The following is a 21387-nucleotide window of genomic DNA, read 5'->3' as shown; positions in this document are numbered from 1 at the left end:
ATATATATATATATATATAAATATTTTTATTTCTTGATTGCTATTTGATTAAAATTAAAGCGAAAGTTAGTATCATATAATGATTGAGAAACACTGGAAACATTTTTTAATTTATATGTGCATTCATATGTGAGGTTTGTTAGTGTATGCATATGACTTTCGTGAATTTTCCAGAGCAACCTGCAGAACGAATTTCTTGTCTCAAAATCAAATGGACGACGAATGCATAGCCGCAAGACTGACATATGATATTCCAATTTCACGAAGTTTCTGCGATTTTTAATAAATAAAATATCAAAAGATATTCTTTCTTTTATTTCCATTATTGAAATTTAAAATCACATACATTGCAAGTATCACAAAAATTAGAATAATAATATATTGTATAATATCTTGTCTTTCTTTTTCACAATAATAATATTGTGTTAATAAAGAAATTTTTTTTCAAGAAATGTAAAAATTATGGATCTAGAAAAAAAAAATAAACAAAATGCGTTAAAAGATCCTTATCGATCTTGCGAAAGATAAATTATTTCGGGCTCAAGACAATAACGTCTGTCGCAAGTGATTCACAGCGACAGTTTAACGTCCTGCTGCTTCTTCAGAAGAGACGAGCAAGTCACGAACCGTAAGAGTGTCCTATGGAAATCTAACAATGAAAGCGAAACCACCGGTTCCAATTATGTCCATGGTTTGTCATGTCGTGACGATTCGGAGTAGGTGCATGGCTATATATGCTACGAACAATGTTAATATCCTTCAGTTTCTTCAAAACGAAATAATACGACACGCCCTCAAGAATTACTCTCTTTTGATAATTCTAATTTCTTCGAAGGTATGTTTCTTTCAAAGGAGATAGAATCATCAAAAAATAATGTTCTTAATGTATAATGTTTTTTTTTTCAAATTTTATTTTCATAGATGCTGCTTAATCTTCAAAATCTCATCTTACTCTTATTTTCTTCAATGGCGATTGTTAGAAGCAGTCCAAAATTTGATGATAGAGGGTAAGATTCTTTTTAGATCTGATTAATGATTGTAAAAATATATTTTTATCTATAAGATACAATTGATTTTTTTTATTTCTAATTTTTTTTTTCTAAACAATGAGCTCTCTATTTATCTTTAAATTTTAAATTCTCTATTTATAAGTAAAAGTCTCTTTCTTTAAGCGAAATAAATTGTAAATAGATTTATACCGAGTTCCATGATTTATATGGATAAAAGTGCAAAGTCTCAGGATCAACTTGCTATGCCTTCTCAAGCAGAACTTCGTAATGAGACTTCAGCGAAACGGAATGACATGGACAGTAACGATATCACGGATCGCAGTCAAGAACCTCGATTCAGTTTCACAAATCTTGGTAGCACAGGAAGCGTAAGTCATATTTCTTCTTGTTTCTTTAAACATGTCTCAATAATTATAATAATAATAATATTATAATAATAATTATAACAATAATAGTAATGTAGAAATTGGTACAGGGTTACGGAATATCAACGTATGCTCCGGCAAAAATAGATTTAGGAGGATTATTCTTGGGTGCTATTATAGGAATAGGTTCCATCCTCATTATTCCTAAATTGCTCTACGTCCTTTCTGGTACTTATGGTCATTATGCAAGAAGTAAGTTACTTTAAATTTTAATAATTAGTGATTAATTCTGTATTGATATAGAATTAAAATTTTTATCATTAATTTTCTAACAAAATATTTATTTTAGGCGAAGAAAGCGGCTTCACTCAAATAATGACAAAAATGGATGATGTCCTGGCCCATCATGGTATCGATACAACATCCTGCATGCAACGAATCGTGTGTACTTATTCGCAACAAGCTTCTTCGTCTGTTAAAGAGGCCAATAAATTAAATAACGATGAAAAAATTTCGTCCTTTGACCGTGTGATTGATACGATTACGACGAATCAAGTTTTCCGTACAACTATGGAAGGAACCGCGATACAGGAGGCAGTGGAAGCAGGGAGAGCTGGTCGAAACTGTTCGCGGATTTATCCTCATTGCGGATTCTCTATGGAAACTATGTTATCCCTTTTATCAAACGTAATTACTACAATCGCCGCAATTAACACAGGAAATTCCACGCCTACAGGAACTGGGACTTTATAATATATAATAATGTCAGAGGTCAAAGATTCTGATGATATGAATATTCTAATTCGATTAAAATATAATGAATTCTCAGAAGCGTATGTTTTTAAACAAACAGCATGATAATGAAAATCAATACTATATTACAGATGATATTATATAAAAATTTATATATAGTTCCATTTTATTAAATAATCTATTATCACAAATAGAATCAATTTCCTATCGGGAAATTTATATCCTAATTATAAATAGTAAATAGTAATTGCAGACAATTTTTAATAAATTAAAAAGGACAAATAGTATAGTGATTTCCTTTTACATTTATTTGATTTTGTATATATGAATTAAGAAAAGTGAAATTGTTTCCACGTAAAGTGATGGAACTGTTGGTTCGCGCAATTTAGCATGTAATGTGACAACTTTCCTAATAGAGACACGTGTTTTTTATACAATCAATACAATCTTTAAATAAGGCAAATAAGACCGTATAGAGTTAAATGGTATAACGATTTATCTTTTAGTATGAACACAATGTTTTGATCATTCAATATAGATATAATTTCTTTACAATGTATATAAATATATAATCACTTCTATTAATGTATGAATCGCGTGCGAGGTTCTGATTCCTAAGAGAAATAAAACAAAATTTTATAAGATTAACATCGATAAAAATAAATATCAAATACTAAATAAACCATATTAGAATTTAAACTTCAAAATACTTTTTGAGGAATTCATAATCAATGATAGATTATAGAATATTGTGATACATCAGATTAGTAAATGTAAGTAATCTTATAATCTTTGTAATCTTATTTTTACAAAAAAATATTGGACATTCTTTATTATATTTTATATATATAATTATCTATGCTTATCCTAGAAATTCTTTGGTCCTTAGCAAAAACTTTTGTTGAACGCATTATTAAGCAATATAATTTAATAACTGATATTAATAAACTTAATAAACAAGCAATCAAGCATGATGCCATTGACCGATTTTATCTTAAGATAATTATATAAATAGATAGACAACATTAAAGCAATTAATGCTGTAATGAAGTTCATATTACTTAATAATATACATTTAGATGAACAACATTAACTATTTTATAAACATTATTTAACTTTTATAAGAATAAAATCTTTGGTAATTGTAATATTGTTCGATGTACCGTATATGAGCACCGTTAATTGCTACAAATATTTTTGTACCTTTTTCTTTTTCATTAAATTGGCAACGAGGTTTTTTTTCAATATAATACAATATAAATTTTCAATAACTTTCATTTTATAGAAAAACAATTATTTCATGTACTTTCGCTTTGGTAGAAGGAGTATAGCTCCTATAGCGACACACACGTGCCACAAACTGTGCACAATATAATAATTACTCCTTGTCTGCAGAAATGCGTAACAAATGAGGCCGACGGAAACTAATAGAAGACCAGCCGGAAAATAAATGTTCCTGTAAATATAAATAAATTTCACTTTATATAATGCAAATAATATTGGCATTTATGAATTTCTAAAGAAAAATAACTTACCTATAAGGACGTGATGGATAACGAATCGTACCTCTTCTCTTGCATCTTATACCCCAAGAAAAACCAATCAATGCAGAACCCGTTATGGCTGGCAGAAGAAATACCCAGAGGGCTGTACGATCCATTTCAGCACTCATAGCGAGAATAACAGCTCCAGTTATTTGACAAAAAGCAGTAAGTTTCGGTCCGAACGAAGCCATTGCTACTAATGTTACCCAAATAGACAAAAGAGCGTTGAAGAAGTCGCAGAATTGCAACACACTCAGTCTCATAATGCATACGCTGTATACATCTTCTCCAGCTTCACAAGCATGATAAAATGTTGAAAAGAACAATACAGCAGCGTAAACTATAGCTTCTGTGAAATATTGTCGACGTATTGCCACGTAAACAGAAGCAATGAAAGCCAAATTGCTGCATGTTAACATTAATACTCGGACTATTATGTCGCTGTTGCTGAGTACATAAGTATCATCCGCACAATCAAAACCTCGGTAAGCACCTGAACAATGACATGCGGCAAATACAAAACCGCCACTCATATAATGCATACATTTTCCGCGAGAATTGCAGCGACCTTCGATGCAAGGTAATGAAGAAATACGACTCTCTACTCTGGCATCACAGGGATTCATGCAATCACAGTCTTCACATATAGTATTATTCAAACAGGTTCCGATACAATGGCAATTTTCCTCCACACAAAATGCTTTCAAACTTATATGCCAAATTCCTGGTTCTGGAAATGGAATGTGAAGAGTAGCTGGCCCTGTGGAATTCACATAAATGTCCGCGATCGTTGTATTTTCCATACGTGTACAACTTCCACCGGCAGTGATATTCGAATAATAACCTAATAGAACAGGAATTGCTTGAATAATAAAATTTCGTTTTTCACTCAATTTTTAATTGCTCACCTAATGAAATGCAAGCGATCACAATGATATTCTTTTTTCCTTTATCTTTCACGTCAACTATTTTCAATCCTATAGTTAATGTACCACCAACATCATATACTCTACCGATTTCGAAACTAAGGACGGATAAAGTATTTGAAGTTAAATTAAAAGCTGATGGTTTTATACTGTTTCCTTGCAGATGTTCATAATCAAAAAGAAAAAAATCAGGTAAGGATTTCCTCATTAAATCCACTAACTTCACTTGATCCAAGTCATAAGTGGACGAATTATCGAATAACTGCAAGGATACTTTCGAAGAGTTTCCAGAAAGCAAACGAAGAGTTACATAATGAAACGCATCTGAATAAGGCTTGAAGAATACAGTGCCATTTGTAGTATTCAATATCATTCCTGTCAAATAATCTTCTGCGGTCACATAAACCGCGATCGTGCATTCTTCACCGCAACTTGATGTAAATAATAAATTAGATTCCACGAATTCATCGGGAATTAATAACTGTATTACAGCTGAATCCATGCTTTCATTCATATGCACCTCATATTTCCATTTTGGATCCATTGACGAAACTATAGAAGCAGATTCTAATAATAATTCTGCATCTAATATAGTATCGCACGATGCTCCAAGTCCTGCAAATATGTAATAATATATACGTTATATACTATTACGTCATTAACATCAACTCTTCTTTGTTTATAATTTATTCATTAATTTGGTAATTAACCTTGTTGTGTAATCTTTCCATTATCAGGATCGCTCCAAGATCGAAACGCAATGGCATACCAATCGCCCGGCGAAGGTGCATCAATTCTTATCGAATCATTATATCCATTACTTTCCATATCTAAAGAATAATATCGACGTCTCTCTTTCATAAGTTTTGCTGCTATCTTCGATCCATCAGGTCGTACAAATGGTAGACTGCCAGATTTCAAAAATATAGAGACATTTCGAGCCGAACATCCACCTATTCCACTAATTTTTTCTTCTTTTACAGTGAACCTAAAGATACATGAATCATATTTATTTATTTTTTACAGTAAAAATAAAGGAATTGAATTTTTTTTATATTCAATTTTAATCAAAGTTTACTTGAATTTTGCAGCGACTGTGCAATCCGGAACATTGAAGTGGATAATAGAGATGTGACGATAGGCATAATAATCGTCGAGAACATTGTTGGGTCGATGAGCAACTCGCTCGAGTTTGCCGCACAGACCTTGTTCTATCACGAAAATCCATGCCAATGAAATGACTAGTACGTCTCGCATATTATAGATCCTACGATTCGCCACATAACAAACTACTTCTACGACTAATTGGAGAAGATGTGTTTTAACAATCTACACAGATAAAATATATTTATAAAATATATTTTTAATCTTTTTTTTTCTTTTCTTTAATAAAAAAAAAATTTTTTGTTTTTTATTGTGATTAATTCGAAATTTAAAAAATTCAAGTCATGATGTAATCATTTTAAATTGCATGATATTATTTAAGATTACCATTTTATGTAATTTTGCAACATAAATGAAGAAATATTCCAATTTATGATAATTCTCAAGAAGGAAATGATATAATAGGAGTTACACCTTCGCAGATTTTTTCATTTTAAGTATTAACGAAGATTTGCGCGATATATACGATCAAGTAAGTAGGTCAAATTTCATTACCAATTCCCGCGTTTCCTGCGTTTGTAAGATACGATAGTTTAATTTCTTTATGTTTCCGCGATATGGAACAGAATTGTTACTTGTTATTGTAAATATAGATATTTCAATTCAATAAAAATTAAGAAATAAAATAATGATAATTTAAGAATTTAAATTAAATTAAATTTAAAGTTAATCAAAATCAAGTTTTATTAAATTTAATAATTAAAAATAAAATTTTAAAAATAAAAAAAATAAAATTAAAAATAATTAAAAATAATTAAAAATTTAATAATTAAATTTAATAATTAAAAAAATGATTTCAAATAAAAAGTAAGATTATAATAAGGATTATAATAATAAGAAAAAAATATAAAAGTTATCTGATAACTTACGAACTACGATTACAAATAAAAATTGAAAAACAAGAGAAAAACAATTCTTCAAGTTCGATATAACTTGAAATAAATTATCCAAGCATTATGCATTAAATTATATATGAAAAATTGATTTCCTAATACCAATCAATTAAAATTTAATAGTTAATTGATGTTTTGTTTGCGAGCTCGTTTTTATAATTTATTTGGTACAATTATCAGCGAACATATTAATTAATTTCTATTTCGCACATATAATTTAATACATAATATATAATATAATCATATTTCAATTTAATTCAATTATAATCAATTATCAATCAAAAGTTATTTAATATTTACACAAATATTTTGTAGAATAATACATAAAAAATGTTAAATATCTATTTAAAAAAAATGAAACGATAAAATTAATTATTATGAACTTAATATACATTTGATTGATTTATACTTGATTAAGTTAAATACCTTAATGTGAGAGCAACGTGGCAATTTGTATCTTACGTATTAATATATGTACACATTGATATCCGATTAATGTTGTTACACACGTTCATAATGTTCTATGCTTCACATGCAGTCGAACAGATTAAGTTTTTTTAAACGATACTGCTTGATAAGCTATGACAAATAAAATCAATTGTTCCGATTATCTTTGCTCGGTATAGCAACAAGTGTCTTTAAACAATAGTCATTTTAAATCTTCATCGTTAGACAAGTTTCTCAACCAATCTAAATTAGCGCGCGAATTGTCGACAATTCTATGAATTTTATCATTGCCAATTAAATAATTTTGCCGATGTTAAAAGAATGGCGACTGAGTATGTGATTATCGATCAAATTTAATACATATTAATATACACTGTTAAAATTTTTTATTAAAATTTATAAATTCATACTCATACATACAGTTTAATTTGTGTTTCTAGGAAGAAATAACACTAGTAATCCAAGCAAAAACCTCACTAGTCTTGGTCGTTATATCTTTCTGTAGACCGATCATCGATAATAATAATCATGCGATTTTGTACGTACATATAGGCGCGAGAATACGTACCGGAAATTCATAAGAACACGTGGTCACTTTGACAACTATTCCTGATCTCACGTGAGAGTGCGTTCGTAGTCGCTCAACAGAATAAAAATCTCCGGGAGTTGTTTATTGATCGTTAAAAATTGGTGCTATTATTCATCGGTTAAATGCACTAATAATGCAGAGATTTGGTGTAAATGAAGACTCGATGTATTAAATAAATTGATGTCTATAACTGTTTGGACTAAATAAACTTAAAAATTAAAAAAAGATTCACAATGATTCAAGATTTCTTTTTGATCGGGCGGTTAATAGACAATTGAGACTGTGTCGCGTTGTCGAGGCGCAACTCCAACACGTGGGTCGATCAGCTGAGTTGCTACGCTCACTCGAAACTTTTTAATGTGATCAGCATCGTAGGTTTTTGACTAATATTATTTTTATCTCTCATTGTATAATTTCTCATGTAATCTCTTTTCCTTATGAGATTTGTTGTTATAATATAATCTTAGTTATTTCTTTTCTTTCTTATAAATAAAACTATGAAAAAATATTATATTTTTGAAAAATAAATCGTATAATTTTTGCAATTAAAAATAAAAATTGTCACAATTTTGTAAAATATTTTTTATATTTATACATATAAAAATATAATGATATATATGTCTAAATTTTTATAAATTTTAAATAAATATATTTATATTTGTTTTTTATAAATTTAAAATAGAAGAATAATTTTCATTAAAATTCCCAAGTATCCATCCATCTTAAAGAATGCATTGGACTTTCAGGATCTAATGAAGAAGGACCAATCATACCATAAGCTAATGGAGAAAACAAATAAAAACTGTAAATAAATAAATTAATTAATAAATATATTCATATGTATATATATATATATATGTGTGTGTGTGTGTGTATGTATATTCATTATTTAATTGCATTTTTATATTTACCTATATGTGATACTTGAAATAACAATAGCCATTATTGTATGATATATAACATATCCAAATTTGTTTGGAAATAAAATAATTAAACTTTCAAGAATATAATTTAAAGTTGTTCCACTTAACATTGAACTATATAATAGAGCTGGGAAATAATGATGAAAATACAAAACTCTAGTCATTGCCCAAAATGGTGCATAATGCAATATCCAACCAATAAAAAGCCATTTTCCTGCATTTAATATTTTATTTCTTTGTTCAAGGATAGCAGGACTTTCTATACAACCACGTTGTTGTCTTACACAAGCGTGAATGTATAATATGATAAAAAGTATTAAAAATATAATATTACCCCACCAAATAATAGGATTTCCAAGTAAATATATCCTTAAACTGTTACCAGAAAAGAATTGACCCTGAAAAATTTACTATTTAATTATATTTTTTTATTTTTTTGAGATTATATAACATACTCTATAATTAATAGGCCACTGCCAAGGACGTGATGATACTTCTCCTTCTTTAACTTTCAAATCAGAATTTCCTTGCAACATTACTGCATGTGATTCCAAAAATCTATCTAAAAATCTAGGTGCATATACTTGAAAACTGACATTTGGTACTGTAAAAAACATTAAATAGTAAAAATGCTATATGCTATGAAATATTATATAATTATATTTAATTATTTGATATTTATTGTAATAATAAATATTGAACACACTAACATTTTGCATAATTATTATCTTCAATATTCCATAGTGCATTTTTGTCTCTCATATTTGGATTACATGAAACTTCTTGTTGACTATAAGCCCTAAAGAATAATTTTTGCATATGTAATTAATAATTTTTGCATATGTAAATTTTTTTTTCTATTTTGTTACTTGAAAATATATTAAATTTTGTAACTAACCATTTTGGTAATGTTTTACCACTGCATGTTAAAACACAGTGATATAGACAATGCACAAATTTTAATTTACTCGTCACCGTTTCGATTACATCACCATCTTTACCATTTGCTATTAAAACTTTCCATACATCATTAGCATCACCAGTACCATTCTATAAAAATAAAGATAGATTATTTTTAAATTATTATAAATAAAAAATTAATATAAATTAAATTATTATAAAAAATAATTACTTCACCATATCCTGTAACTTGATAATGTTTTTTAGAAATAGGTGCAATTTCTTTATGTGAATGCAAATTTCGATGAGTAATAACATGTTCTAAGCGTATAAGATCACCATGTTTTACTAATATCGGTTCTGATGGTATATCATCAGTATCAAACATTTTTATAAGCCACAAATTATTATCATCTTTATGCGAATAAGTTGTAATCTAATGAAAAAACATTAAAAAAAAAACAAAAAAAAAATATAGTATAAATGTAATATAATAATAGTAAATAATAATTAAATAATAATATAATAAGATTAATACTTGTTGTTGTCTAGCTCCAATGCCTTCTGGATAAAGATGCCAATGAGAATGTAAATATCCTCCACCAGTTCTATGGTTTTTTAAAGTAATTGTAGCTCCATATGCCAATTGTCGTGGCATTGTTGCATTATATAAGGAATTTCCTTCTAATAAAGATTGAAACTCAGAACTATAAAATCCATCTCCACTTCCACTATAATTAAATATTTCAAATTATATTCATTATATATTTATATCTATATTATATATTTATAATATAATTATTATATTATTTTATTAAAAATTTGTATATATATAATAAAAAAATTTTCACCTTTTACTTAAAACAGTAAGATGAATATAAAAGAATAACATGTACAAAAATATTGGTATAAAAATTAGACAAATACATCGTGCTAATAAATGTTTTCCTACATTTATCTGTAAAAATTGAATAAATAAATTAAAATAGTTATCTTTTGATGATGATGATTATTAAATATATATTTATAAAATAAAATTATAAAATAAAATACTAAATTTATAAAACTTACAATAGGTTTTGTGAGATCTCCTAATTCTCTCCATAATTCAAAAGCAGTATTAAATCCAACTAACAAAACAACAAACAAACCAACAAATTTTACACTGATTGTACAAGCAAGAGAAATTCCTGTGAATAATAACCAACCCCACCATTTCCATGTAAATGGTTCATTATAAAGAGAACCTACACGGGTCATACCCCAAATTGCACACATCATAAAACATAATAATATAGGATCCAATAAAATATATTGATTTAATGTCAATAATCCCACATCTAAAATATATAAATTATAAAGCAATATACTTATTTTATTACACATTATATATATTAAATAAACACAATATCATATATAAATACAATACATACCAAACAATATAAATAATGCAGAAAATGTTGCTGCTTGAATAGATTTTGTTAAATCCCATATAATGAGATATGATAAAGGAACTATAGTTGCACCTAAAAATGTACAAAACTGAAACATAGAATAAATTTATTTTATTATTAAATATTTTATGTTTATAATCTTTATATTATGAAGTATACTTACAATTCTCATACCAACATATTTAACATTTTCAAATTTATCTCCTGGTTTTTCAAAGGGAAATGTTCCATCATAACCAGTTACATATCCAGATAATGCTATTAACATCTAAAATATGATATTTTATAATATATATAACAAAATAATATATATATATGTTATTTACCTTTCCAAGAGGTGGATGAACATCAAAGAAAAATGTTCTATTTATATACCAACTTCCCATTTTACCAAAATGAGTCTCATCCCAACTAAAATATTCAATATTTATATAAATTAAATATAAATTTAATGCAACAATATTTCTTAACAAATAACTTACCAAACATGTTGTGGTTCTGTAACTTTATAAAATCTTGTTCCTGCTGTGAGTATTATAATAATTCCAAATAAAAGCCACCAATTCCTGTGATTACATTATGAAAATATATAAAAAAGAAAAACAATTTAAAAAATTCAAAACAAATTAGAATATAAAGAAAAATGTTTAAAAATTCAAAACAAATTAGAATATAAAGCTACGTACAAATCGGTTGTTTCCCTTTTTTCTGTAACTTTAGATATCTTATGTAAATTTTTTATTTTGTGTGTACATTCAGAATTACTTATATTCTTCATGTTATTATTATTAATTATTATAATAGTTCACAGAAGCCACGAACGTGATTCAGAGAGGTAAATTGAATTTCGGGAGTTAACAACTTCTTCGGTTCATTCAGATAAATTTTGAATAGATTGGCAAGTACGTACAAATAAAGTTAAAATAATATTGAAATGAAATAAATACATAGAAAGTTTATTGAATATAATAACTATAATATATTATTATACAATTAATAATGTTTAGATTTTGATACATGCATCTTACTATATACACAATGTATATAATATAGTGTATATGAATTCAAATATGCTAACGAAATAAAAATGCACATTGTATTTTTCATTTATATAATAATTTAAATTAACTTTATGTATAATATTCAATTATAAAAAATATTTAAATTATTTTATATTTCAATATAAACTTATTCTATTTCAAAATTTTTATTTTTTTTAAGAATATCTTAAAAGTACCGCTATGTTTTGCAGAGAAGTAGGATTATAAAAATGGATCTTCATTGTTTCATTTTATTATTGATTTTTTTAAATTAAAAAATTGAATATATTTCAAAATTATATAAAATTCATTTATTTTTAATTATTAGTAAATAAAGGTTATAGAAATATTTTAAGTTAATTTCAATTTTAATTGTTGATAAAACTTTGAGTAAATAAAACGGTAATTCATATCTTTGATATAAATTATATTTATTTAAGTAAATTATTTTAATTTAAATCATTGATTATTGTAAAGCATATGTAAATAAATATCTTAATAAATAAAAATAACATCATTATTATTTAAAACTATATACAAATGTGTATTCCAATATATTTTATAAAACTATTTTAATACAGGTCTTGAATATTTTTGATGTAAAATGGATGTATTGAACATGTATAATCAAAAAATAGTATTACCTGGTCCATCAAGCCGAAAACGATTATTAGACAAGTCTTTATTAGATGTACAAAAATTAAATACAACTATACATAAAGAAAAAGGAACAGATTATATAGCAGAATATGTACAAAAAGAAGAAAATAAACTTTTACAGGTATGTAATTTACAATTTAAGCATTATTTAACATCCTATTTATTTATGATATTTTTAGACTGCAAATTATTATAATACAAATAAAGGAAATTTTGATGATGTATCACAAGGAACAGATGCTATACAAAATATACAAAATGAAGAAACAATGAATATTTATAAAACATATCAATTTGTTTATCATACAAAACCTAATTTAGTAGTTACTTCTAAAAGAGATCAAATAGTGTCTATGATTGAAACTAATTCAGTTGTAGTAATTCAAGGACCAACTGGTTGTGGCAAAACTACACAAGTACCTCAATTTATTTTAGATTCCTGTTATAAAAAAAAACTTCATTGCAATATTATAGGTAATTTTATTTTATTTTATAATAATATTTAATTTACTTTAAATAAAATTCTTTATATTTTTATAGTTACACAGCCTAGGAGAATTGCTGCTATAAGTATTGCAAAACGTGTCAGTAAAGAAAGAGATTGGCCAGTAGGTACTCTTGTTGGATATCAAGTGGGCCTAATAAATCATACATCCAGAGATACACGTTTGACATATTGCACTACTGGAGTTCTTTTACATAAATTAATAAATAGCAAAAATATGTTGGAATATACACATGTTATATTAGATGAAGTTCATGAAAGAGATCAAGATATGGATTTCCTTCTTCTTGTTGTTCGAAAGCTTTTACATACAAATTCACGTTCAGTAAAAGTTATTTTAATGTCTGCTACATTTGAAGTAGAAAAATTTGCTAAATATTTTTCTTCTCCTGTGGGAAATAAACTTGTTCCTGCACCTATTATTGATATACCAAAAAAAACTTTATTTAATGTTGGTATTTATTATCTTTGTCAGATGACTGTATTAGGACCGGTAAATGTTTAATATTAGTATTTAAAATAAAATAAAAATAATATTTAATTGATTTGATTTATTTAAATGTAATATATTTAATAATATATAATTTATATATTTTTTTAAATATATTTTATTATATTTTTTATAGATACCTGAAATTAATGCTACTAAACCAAATATTACAAAAAAAATGATAGATTTTTGTGTTAATCTTATAAAAATTCTTGATGATGTAGATATGAAAGCTGATGATGCAAATTATGATCCAGAAACAAATGTTTATGAAAGACATGTGATTCTTGTATTTTTACCAGGAATTAATGAAATTGAAGAAATGAATAATTTATTATCTTTACCAAAACATGAACAAGCTAAATGGGATATAGTAATTTTACATTCATCAATTACAAACGAAGAACAACAACGGATTTTTCAAAAACCACCTCATGGTTATCGTCGCATTATTTTATCTACAAATATTGCCGAAAGTAGTGTTACTGTTCCTGATGTAAAATATGGTTTGTTTATTTAATTACAATAAGAAATATAAAAGATTTTGTATAAAACAATATTTAATTTTATATTGTTTTTTAGTAATTGATTTCTGTTTAATAAGACAACTTGTTACGGATCCACAAACGAATTTTCAATGTTTAGAATTAAAATGGGCAAGTAAAGTAAATTGTGAACAAAGGGCAGGTCGTACTGGCCGAGTAATGGATGGTAGAGTATATCGATTAGTGCCACGAGCATTTTATGAGGTAATTTCTATTAATAATTTAAAAGTAATTTGAGTAAATTTATTTAATAATCTAAAAGTTAATATAAAATTGTAATAAAATTGTTAAAATAAAATAAAAATTTAAAATTACAGAGTATTTTACCTCAAGAAGTATCACCCGAAATATTACGATCTCCATTAGAAAATGTAATTCTCAAGTCAAAGTTATTAGATATGGGTGAACCTAAAGCTATTTTAGCGCTTTCTCTTGATCCACCTAATCTTGGAAATTTGGAAAGAACAATATTATTATTAAAGGAAGCAGGAGCATTATTAAATAAAGGCAATGAAATACAACCTCTTGATGGAGAATTAACAGATCTTGGTCGAGTTATGGCTAATTTACCTTTGGATATTCATCTATCGAAATTAATAATGTTAGGACATGTATTTAGTGTCTTAAAAGATACAATCATTATTGCAGCTAGTCTATCTGTTAAAGATATGTTTAGTAATCCATTTCAACAAAAAATGTTAGCCTATAATATTAGACTTAGTTGGGCAGCCAATTCTTGCAGTGATTGTGTTGCTTTTATGAATGTATATAAAGTATGGATTACTGAAAAAGCTAATCGTCGACTCAATAATGACAATGAAGAAAAAGCATGGGCATTAAGGAATTTTGTACAGATTAGAGTGCTACGCGAAGTTAAAGCTATGGTAACAGAATTAACTAATAGATTGGAAAAATTAGGTATACAAGAAAGTGCTGGAGTTAATAAAGTTGTATGGAAAGAAGATGAACGACCATTTGTTTTAAAAATTGCAATTGCTGGTGCATTTTATCCAAATTATTTTGTTAGAAGCATACCAATATCAGAAAATCAATTTAACGAACATGCTGGAGTGAAATTGTTAGGGGGTTTAGATCCATCAAAGACAGTATATTTACAAGGATGGCCTATGAGACAACCTGGACTTTTGTATGCTCGAAGATTTCAAGATATTTTTAAAGAGCATTTAACAACTTCTATTGGAAAAATAAATGTATCTTTTGATAATTCTTCACGTGTTTATGTACAATTTTCTAAAGAAATATCTGAAAAAGAATATAATTATACATCAAGAAAAATATGTCCTTCTGTTTATAAAGCAGTCAGAATGAGACAATGTAACATTCCCATAGAAATACCGATTTTAACCGAATCTATAGCTATTCAACGAGCAGATGAAATGAATTTGAATAGAAAGTCATTTTTTCTTACTCCTGAAAATATAATAAAAGATAAAATTAAATCCGAATTACCTAGTTTACGAGTAACGCGTATTCCTTTAACAATACAAAATGTACGTATTTTTAATGAAGTTATAAACTATGATAATAATCTTAATAAATTTAAATTTTCAGGTTAAAAATCCAGGTCGTTTTTGGGTTCAAATGCGTAATCCTGTAACTAGAGAAAGATTGAAAAAAATAGAATCAACTATTGAAAAAATGAAAGATCAATTCAAAACATTTAAAGTAGCTCCAGAAACTGGTACATTAGTAATTGCACCATATGAAGAAAATAATTTCAAAACATATTTTCGAGCAATAGTGAAAGGCCATAGATCATTAATACCAGAAATATTAGTACAAGTTTTTTTTATGGATTATGGTTATTCAAGCGAATGTCGATTATGTGATTTGAAATATCTAGAATGTAATAATGATATTTCTAATATTCCTGCATTGGCTTTTGAATGCAAATTAGCAAAAATTCGACCATCTATAGCACATAGTTTTAATGATGATTGGTCACAAGCTGCATTTGATTTATTTTGGACATTAATTAATAAATCTGGTTTACTTTTTGGTGAAATTTATTCTATTGTCAATAGCGTTGTTGCAATAGAATTAATTCACAAAAATGGAGAGGGAGAAATTAATATAAATCATAGTCTTATTGAAAAAAGATTGGCAATAAAAAAGGAAGAAGATTATTTTTCACGCTTTAATCATAATTTAAGATTACAACAATCAGAATTATCAGACGAGCAATGTTATCATTATGAAATGTTACAGTATAATCAAGATTATATGCCTGATATCTATCCAGATCCACCTGCAGATATTGAATGCAATACAACAGTAACTTTACGGGGACCATTTTCACCATTAGAAATTGAATTAAGTCATCTTATTATGGCTGGAAGAGATAAAAATGTAAAAATAGCTCCCAGTTCAGTGAATTCTGTTCTCTTAGATACTGAACTTGAAGATTCTTCTGTACGACTTTTAGTAGCAGGGTCTGTTTCACAAAATATATCTGGACATCATTTAACATTATATAATACAACATTAATGCCACGTCTTCCTGGGTTAACTGCTTTAATTATATTAATTTTTACACCATATATGGAATTACGACGCAATAATTTTGGAAGTTATTATATTGGCGCATTATGTGGATTGGGTTTTGATCCTCTTACTAAAAAAAGTATTTTTCCAGAACATGATCTAGAACTTCATTTTGATGCTGAAATTACTATAGATGATTTGCAATTTGTAAGTATATAAAATTTTTTTTGATTGCAATACATTTATTTTTCTCATTTATAACAGATAAATAGATTGCGTCATTGGATGAATATTGGAATGCAAGTTTCTTATCAATTTGAAAGCAGAAATAACATGGAAGAAGTTATTATTTGTCAAAATAGAATAAAAGATGCATTATTAAAGTTAATTGATAAAGAAAGAAAAATTCGCACTATTGAATTTATTAATAATTTTGATAAATGGGGTTTATATAATGAAAATTTATTGCTTCATCCTAATAAACCATCCATGATTACAAATAGTATATATAAATTGCATAATGCATTAGAATTAGAAGATGAAAATGAATTACAAGAAATTACAGAACATATAAAAAAATTACGAATATTAGCAACTGAGTAAGTAAATTATTAAAAAATTTATTATAAGTATTATTAATTTATTTCATTTTTTTTATTAATATTTTATTAATAGGGATCCAAAAAAACCTGAAAATACCAATATTCTTTGCAAATTGTGTAATCTTACGTTAACCGACATATTTGATCTTCGCAGTCATTTGTATACAATGAGACACAGACAAAACGAAGAAATATTAGGAATTAGACTTTAAAATAACAAGATAGAAAATATATAGTTCTATCAATTTTATTTTATGTAAAACATTATTTGTTACATATGTTAATATTTCGTCGATAATTTGTTATTCTATTTTAACAATATAACATATTTTTATTTCAATCCTATCTTTAAGAAGCATAATGATTTTATTTTTTTATAACTTTACAAAATTATTGCTATTTGTTTTTTTATGTAATTACATATTTTTCATTGCATTATGTAAAAAAATCTTTAATATAAAATAAAATATATACAAATAAAAGTGCTTTATCTATTATTCAAAACATATCTACAGATCTTGTATTTATATATCTTATATGCAATATGGCGTCTAAATAATGGCATATAAAATATATTCTTTTTACAATTTTTTTTATAATATTGAGAAATATCTTTAAATATTATCCAATATTATTATATGGTGACTGTAAAACATATACACAATATGAACAAGTACCTTAATTCAAGTACTTGTGAATTAATATTCTAAACTTCTCTTTGAAGATATCGGGCACCAGGCTGAGTATATAATAATCGTCCAGGAACATTAGCACCAGAAGCACTAACATAAGTACCTGGTGGTGGTGGAGGATATGGAGCTGGTGGAGGTTGTGGTGCTCTTACTGGATATCCTGATGTGATTCCTCCAGTTTTTGCACCCTGTTTATAATTATATATTATGTATTTATATGTTGTATATGTATTTATATGTTGTATATGTATTTATATGTTGTAGAATATAATATTTAAATATAAAAAAACCTGTGGAGGTTGTTGAATTGGAATAGCTCCACCATGAACAGTAACATGGCTACTTGGCCTCAAATAATATTTATCTTCTGCATAAGCACCTTTATGATCCAATGAATGTAAACTTGTAACATAAGCTAATAAATAAAAAATATTGCAAATCTCTTATTAATATATATAATTTAAAGAGATTAAAATAAAATATCTATATAAACTTTAATATACCAGTTTGGTGTGTTGATAATGTTGCTCTATTACTTGAAAGATATACAGATTTGGTTGGTTCAGGTTCTCGAGATGGTTGTGAAGTTGGCGCAGAATAACTATAAACACTTTGACCAGTAGGTGCTGAGTAAAAATTGGAAGCAGAATATTGATTGTTCTCTGCAAGAAAATACATTATAACAAAATTAAGAATGTGAAATGCAAAAATAATTGTTGGTGGTTTTTTAAAGAAAGAACATGGAAATTAAAGAAGGTTTATATTCACTCACTGTTCCAGAGAACAGCTCGGGAATCGCCAGATCTCCTAGCTGCTTCCTCAGATTCTATACAGGCACAAATATCTACTTTTAATATTCTTTTTTTGTCTTTTTTTCATATTTCTAACACGAAATTATAGCTATTATATTTTTATATACTTACTGGAAGGTGGAGGATTATAACTTGGTATTGAAGGTGTTGGTTTATATCCATAACCAGTATGGTATGGGGAGGCAGTTGGAGGTGGTGAAGGACTATGTGTTCTTTTTAATGGTCCCTAAAAAAAAATCTATAAGTAAATTAATTTTTTATAAATAAATAAATTTTTCATACATTTACAGTTGGTAATAAAGTATGTGTTGGTGCACCAACAGCTACTTTGTAAAGAGGACTACTGCTTCTTGGTAATGGAAGAAACAATTGTGGATGAACTACTCTAGGACCTGTTCCAGGATATCCTACTGCTGTTAAAACTTCAGTGCATACACTATACAATAAAAATATTTAATTACAATATATATTATTAAATTATATTTGTTAAGAAATATAATATAAACCTTGTTTCTTTAATTAATTGTCGTCTTCTATTATCATCTTCATTTAAAACTTTTTTTAATTGTAAGAACAATTGATGCTTTTCATCTTTTAATTGTGAAAGTTCATTTTCTAAATTTGATATTTGTTCTCTAGTTTCACCTAAAGTCATTACATCTTGTTTTTGCTGGCGTTCTCTTTCTTTTCTTTGACGTTCCTCTTCTGCATCTGCTTCTTGTTCTACATAATTAAAATAAAGAGATAATACTAGCAAAAATTTAATGAAAATTTCTTGTAAAAAAGGTTACCTTGTTTTTTTCGTTGTCTTTCTCTTGTAATGTGAGCCTTTAATGCCTGCCACATTTGTTCACTACGTTGAGGAGGACCCACGATTACTGCTGGCATTGTTAATTAGTTTTTTCTCGATCTTAAAATAATATAATTCTATTAAAATAAGATGAAAAATCTTGTCAAGATGTACTTTTTGTATACATTATTAAGAATAATATAAATAACTTAGTCACAGACGAAATATAAAATAGATATAATTTCTTATGAGTTTTTGTGTCACATTAACTGTAATACCGACCTTAAAAAATTTTCATCACAGACGAAGTACAGAATAAATCTAACATTGAATGCATTTTTTTGTTCGATGCCTTTAAGATCTTCTTACCATTTTAATATCATTCTCAATGTTATCGATTTGAATCAGAATAAAATTGCAATATTAATAATGATTTAAAATTAAAACTAAATTTTAAAATAAAAAATAGAATATTTTATTACAAAATATCTGCATGAAATATATTGATACATGAAATTCATATGTTTAATTGATATCTCTTCTCTGTGATGCATCAAGTATAAATAAGAATAAGAAGAAAAAAAGTGTGAAAAGAACAGAAATAAGTAAAAATATGGGAATTAACATCATTTTCAGAGGAAATGAAACTAATATAAGTAAGATCAAATTAATATAAATAAGATTAGATATAAGAGACTACATCTAGTTTCTATATCTAGTCTATGGTATGACTAAATAGTAATATATTAAAAAATGAATAGAAATAGAATAAGAATTGATTGAAAAAGTATTATTTCTTGAATACTAAAAATATTTCTTTAAAAAATCATGTTTTTCAAAATCATTCAAAAATTAGCATTAATTTTCAATTCTTAATTTACTTTTAAAAAGATTTTGGTACTCAAAAGATGACCATTTTTTCTCTCTATCCTTCTCTTACTTTAGTTTTAGTAAAAGAAATTTGATAAAAACTTCTATATTTAATCTGTTGTTATTATATTTCATTTTCATTTTGTAATATTCCTAAATTCCATATTTTTACCTTATGTTTGTTCTTTTCCCGTCTATTTTGTTACCTTGTTATAAATAATTCCAATATTTGATTGATATTATCATTAGCAATCAAAAAATCTATAAATACAATCCAATATAATATTTAATATATGGAAATATTTATGAAAAAATGTATCAAAGAAATTATTTTTAAAATTTGTTAATTTTATTAATTTTTGTGATTAAATTTCTAATTAAAATTGTAATTGAATGTAATTCTTGAACGTGAAATAGATTGTTCACATTTTAAGTCATATCATAAACATTTCAATTTTTTACATTATTAATATTTTAGAATATAAAACGCCAAATTACATTAATTATAATTATAAATATTAATTCTATGCATAAATATTAAGTCTTCTCTGTCTTGTAATATAAAAATATTAGCAAAATATAAGCAAAATTTTATAAATAAATAAGCAGAAATTTTATTTTATTCTTTTCTTATAATATTTATTGTTTTAATTTAGAAAGGAACATGAAAAAATATATTACGACGAAAAATATTTACGATTTTAAATAGTAACTAGCACTAAAATAATGGAATTAGAATATTTACATATGATATATATAAATAATATATTTGATTAAGATATGTAATTCATTTTAAATTATTATTCATTAAAACACGAAACGAATATTCCGAATTATTACATTTTATTTTGAATATAATTTGAATTTGAATATAATTTTACAATGCGAAAATATGCTTATACATATAA

General features: G+C 26.2%; 6 protein-coding genes and 1 long non-coding RNA gene across 19 annotated transcripts in view; 3 read left to right on the top strand and 4 right to left on the bottom strand.

Moving 5' to 3' along the window:
* Positions 1-1286, bottom strand: part of LOC102672943 — a 3069-nt gene extending 1783 nt beyond the window's left edge. The window contains exon 1 of the mRNA XM_006616575.2: positions 1200-1286. The gene's annotated coding sequence lies outside the window, so the exon portion shown is untranslated. The remainder of the gene's footprint in view (positions 1-1199) is intronic.
* On the top strand, positions 610-2374 carry LOC102680438. Its single transcript, XM_006616545.2, is given in 6 exon segments — positions 610-779; positions 782-835; positions 922-1007; positions 1192-1378; positions 1486-1627; positions 1725-2374. Coding segments are annotated over 6 exon segments (918 nt in total). The 5' UTR covers positions 610-734; the 3' UTR covers positions 2129-2374.
* A 47-nt stretch (positions 2375-2421) lies between these two features.
* On the bottom strand, positions 2422-8055 carry LOC102680575 (transmembrane protein 8B). Of its 3 annotated transcripts, none has more exons than XM_006616546.2 (6): positions 7523-7679; positions 5677-5927; positions 5309-5586; positions 4581-5213; positions 3664-4516; positions 2422-3584 (listed from the first exon to the last, which is right to left on the bottom strand). In XM_006616546.2, exons 2-6 carry the CDS (start codon positions 5853-5855, stop codon positions 3422-3424), a joined length of 2106 nt encoding a protein of 701 aa, XP_006616609.1. In that variant the 5' UTR covers positions 5856-5927; positions 7523-7679; the 3' UTR covers positions 2422-3421. The 3 variants fall into 3 exon arrangements, with proteins under 3 accessions (XP_006616609.1, XP_006616610.1, XP_006616611.1); XM_006616547.2 differs by having other exon boundaries at positions 2569-3584; positions 7671-8055; XM_006616548.2 differs by lacking the exon at positions 7523-7679 and adding an exon at positions 7082-7215 and having other exon boundaries at positions 2569-3584.
* LOC102680900 lies at positions 7923-8838 on the top strand. The gene is made up of 2 exons (XR_421916.2): positions 7923-8062; positions 8438-8838. It is a non-coding gene; the product is annotated as an uncharacterized LOC102680900 (long non-coding RNA).
* Positions 8259-11797, bottom strand: LOC102680985 (protein O-mannosyl-transferase 2). 2 transcript variants are annotated; one of them, XM_006616550.2, is made up of 14 exons: positions 11655-11797; positions 11451-11534; positions 11295-11379; positions 11132-11236; positions 10948-11056; positions 10586-10854; positions 10366-10472; positions 10053-10245; positions 9747-9950; positions 9513-9664; positions 9325-9413; positions 9070-9218; positions 8603-9012; positions 8259-8470 (listed from the first exon to the last, which is right to left on the bottom strand). In XM_006616550.2, exons 1-14 carry the CDS (start codon positions 11744-11746, stop codon positions 8434-8436), a joined length of 2085 nt encoding a protein of 694 aa, XP_006616613.1. In that variant the 5' UTR covers positions 11747-11797; the 3' UTR covers positions 8259-8433. The 2 variants fall into 2 exon arrangements, with proteins under 2 accessions (XP_006616613.1, XP_006616612.1); XM_006616549.2 differs by having other exon boundaries at positions 8259-8493; positions 11655-11746.
* LOC102679418 (probable ATP-dependent RNA helicase spindle-E) lies at positions 11727-18230 on the top strand. 4 transcript variants are annotated; one of them, XM_031510840.1, is made up of 10 exons: positions 11727-11866; positions 12590-12789; positions 12848-13142; positions 13209-13666; positions 13800-14169; positions 14246-14412; positions 14526-15719; positions 15781-16920; positions 16978-17312; positions 18040-18230. In XM_031510840.1, exons 2-10 carry the CDS (start codon positions 12613-12615, stop codon positions 18056-18058), a joined length of 4155 nt encoding a protein of 1384 aa, XP_031366700.1. In that variant the 5' UTR covers positions 11727-11866; positions 12590-12612; the 3' UTR covers positions 18059-18230. The 4 variants fall into 4 exon arrangements, with proteins under 4 accessions (XP_031366700.1, XP_031366699.1, XP_006616598.1 ...); XM_031510839.1 differs by lacking the exon at positions 18040-18230 and adding an exon at positions 17389-17797 and having other exon boundaries at positions 12848-13136; positions 13203-13666; XM_006616535.2 differs by lacking the exon at positions 18040-18230 and adding an exon at positions 17389-17797.
* On the bottom strand, positions 17909-19830 carry LOC102679791 (G protein pathway suppressor 2). 7 transcript variants are annotated; one of them, XM_006616539.2, is made up of 8 exons: positions 19611-19830; positions 19326-19542; positions 19102-19255; positions 18931-19045; positions 18780-18851; positions 18511-18669; positions 18298-18422; positions 17909-18195 (listed from the first exon to the last, which is right to left on the bottom strand). In XM_006616539.2, exons 1-8 carry the CDS (start codon positions 19705-19707, stop codon positions 18022-18024), a joined length of 1113 nt encoding a protein of 370 aa, XP_006616602.1. In that variant the 5' UTR covers positions 19708-19830; the 3' UTR covers positions 17909-18021. The 7 variants fall into 7 exon arrangements, with proteins under 7 accessions (XP_006616602.1, XP_006616604.1, XP_031366705.1 ...); XM_006616541.2 differs by having other exon boundaries at positions 18780-18833; XM_031510845.1 differs by having other exon boundaries at positions 19108-19255.
* Positions 19831-21387: the final 1557 nt, after the last annotated feature.

Source organism: Apis dorsata, unplaced genomic scaffold (assembly GCF_000469605.1).
Source record: "Apis dorsata unplaced genomic scaffold, Apis dorsata 1.3 scaffold_265, whole genome shotgun sequence".
NCBI classification, from domain to species: Eukaryota; Metazoa; Arthropoda; class Insecta; order Hymenoptera; family Apidae; genus Apis; species Apis dorsata.
This window is presented reverse-complemented; position numbering and strand designations above follow the sequence as displayed.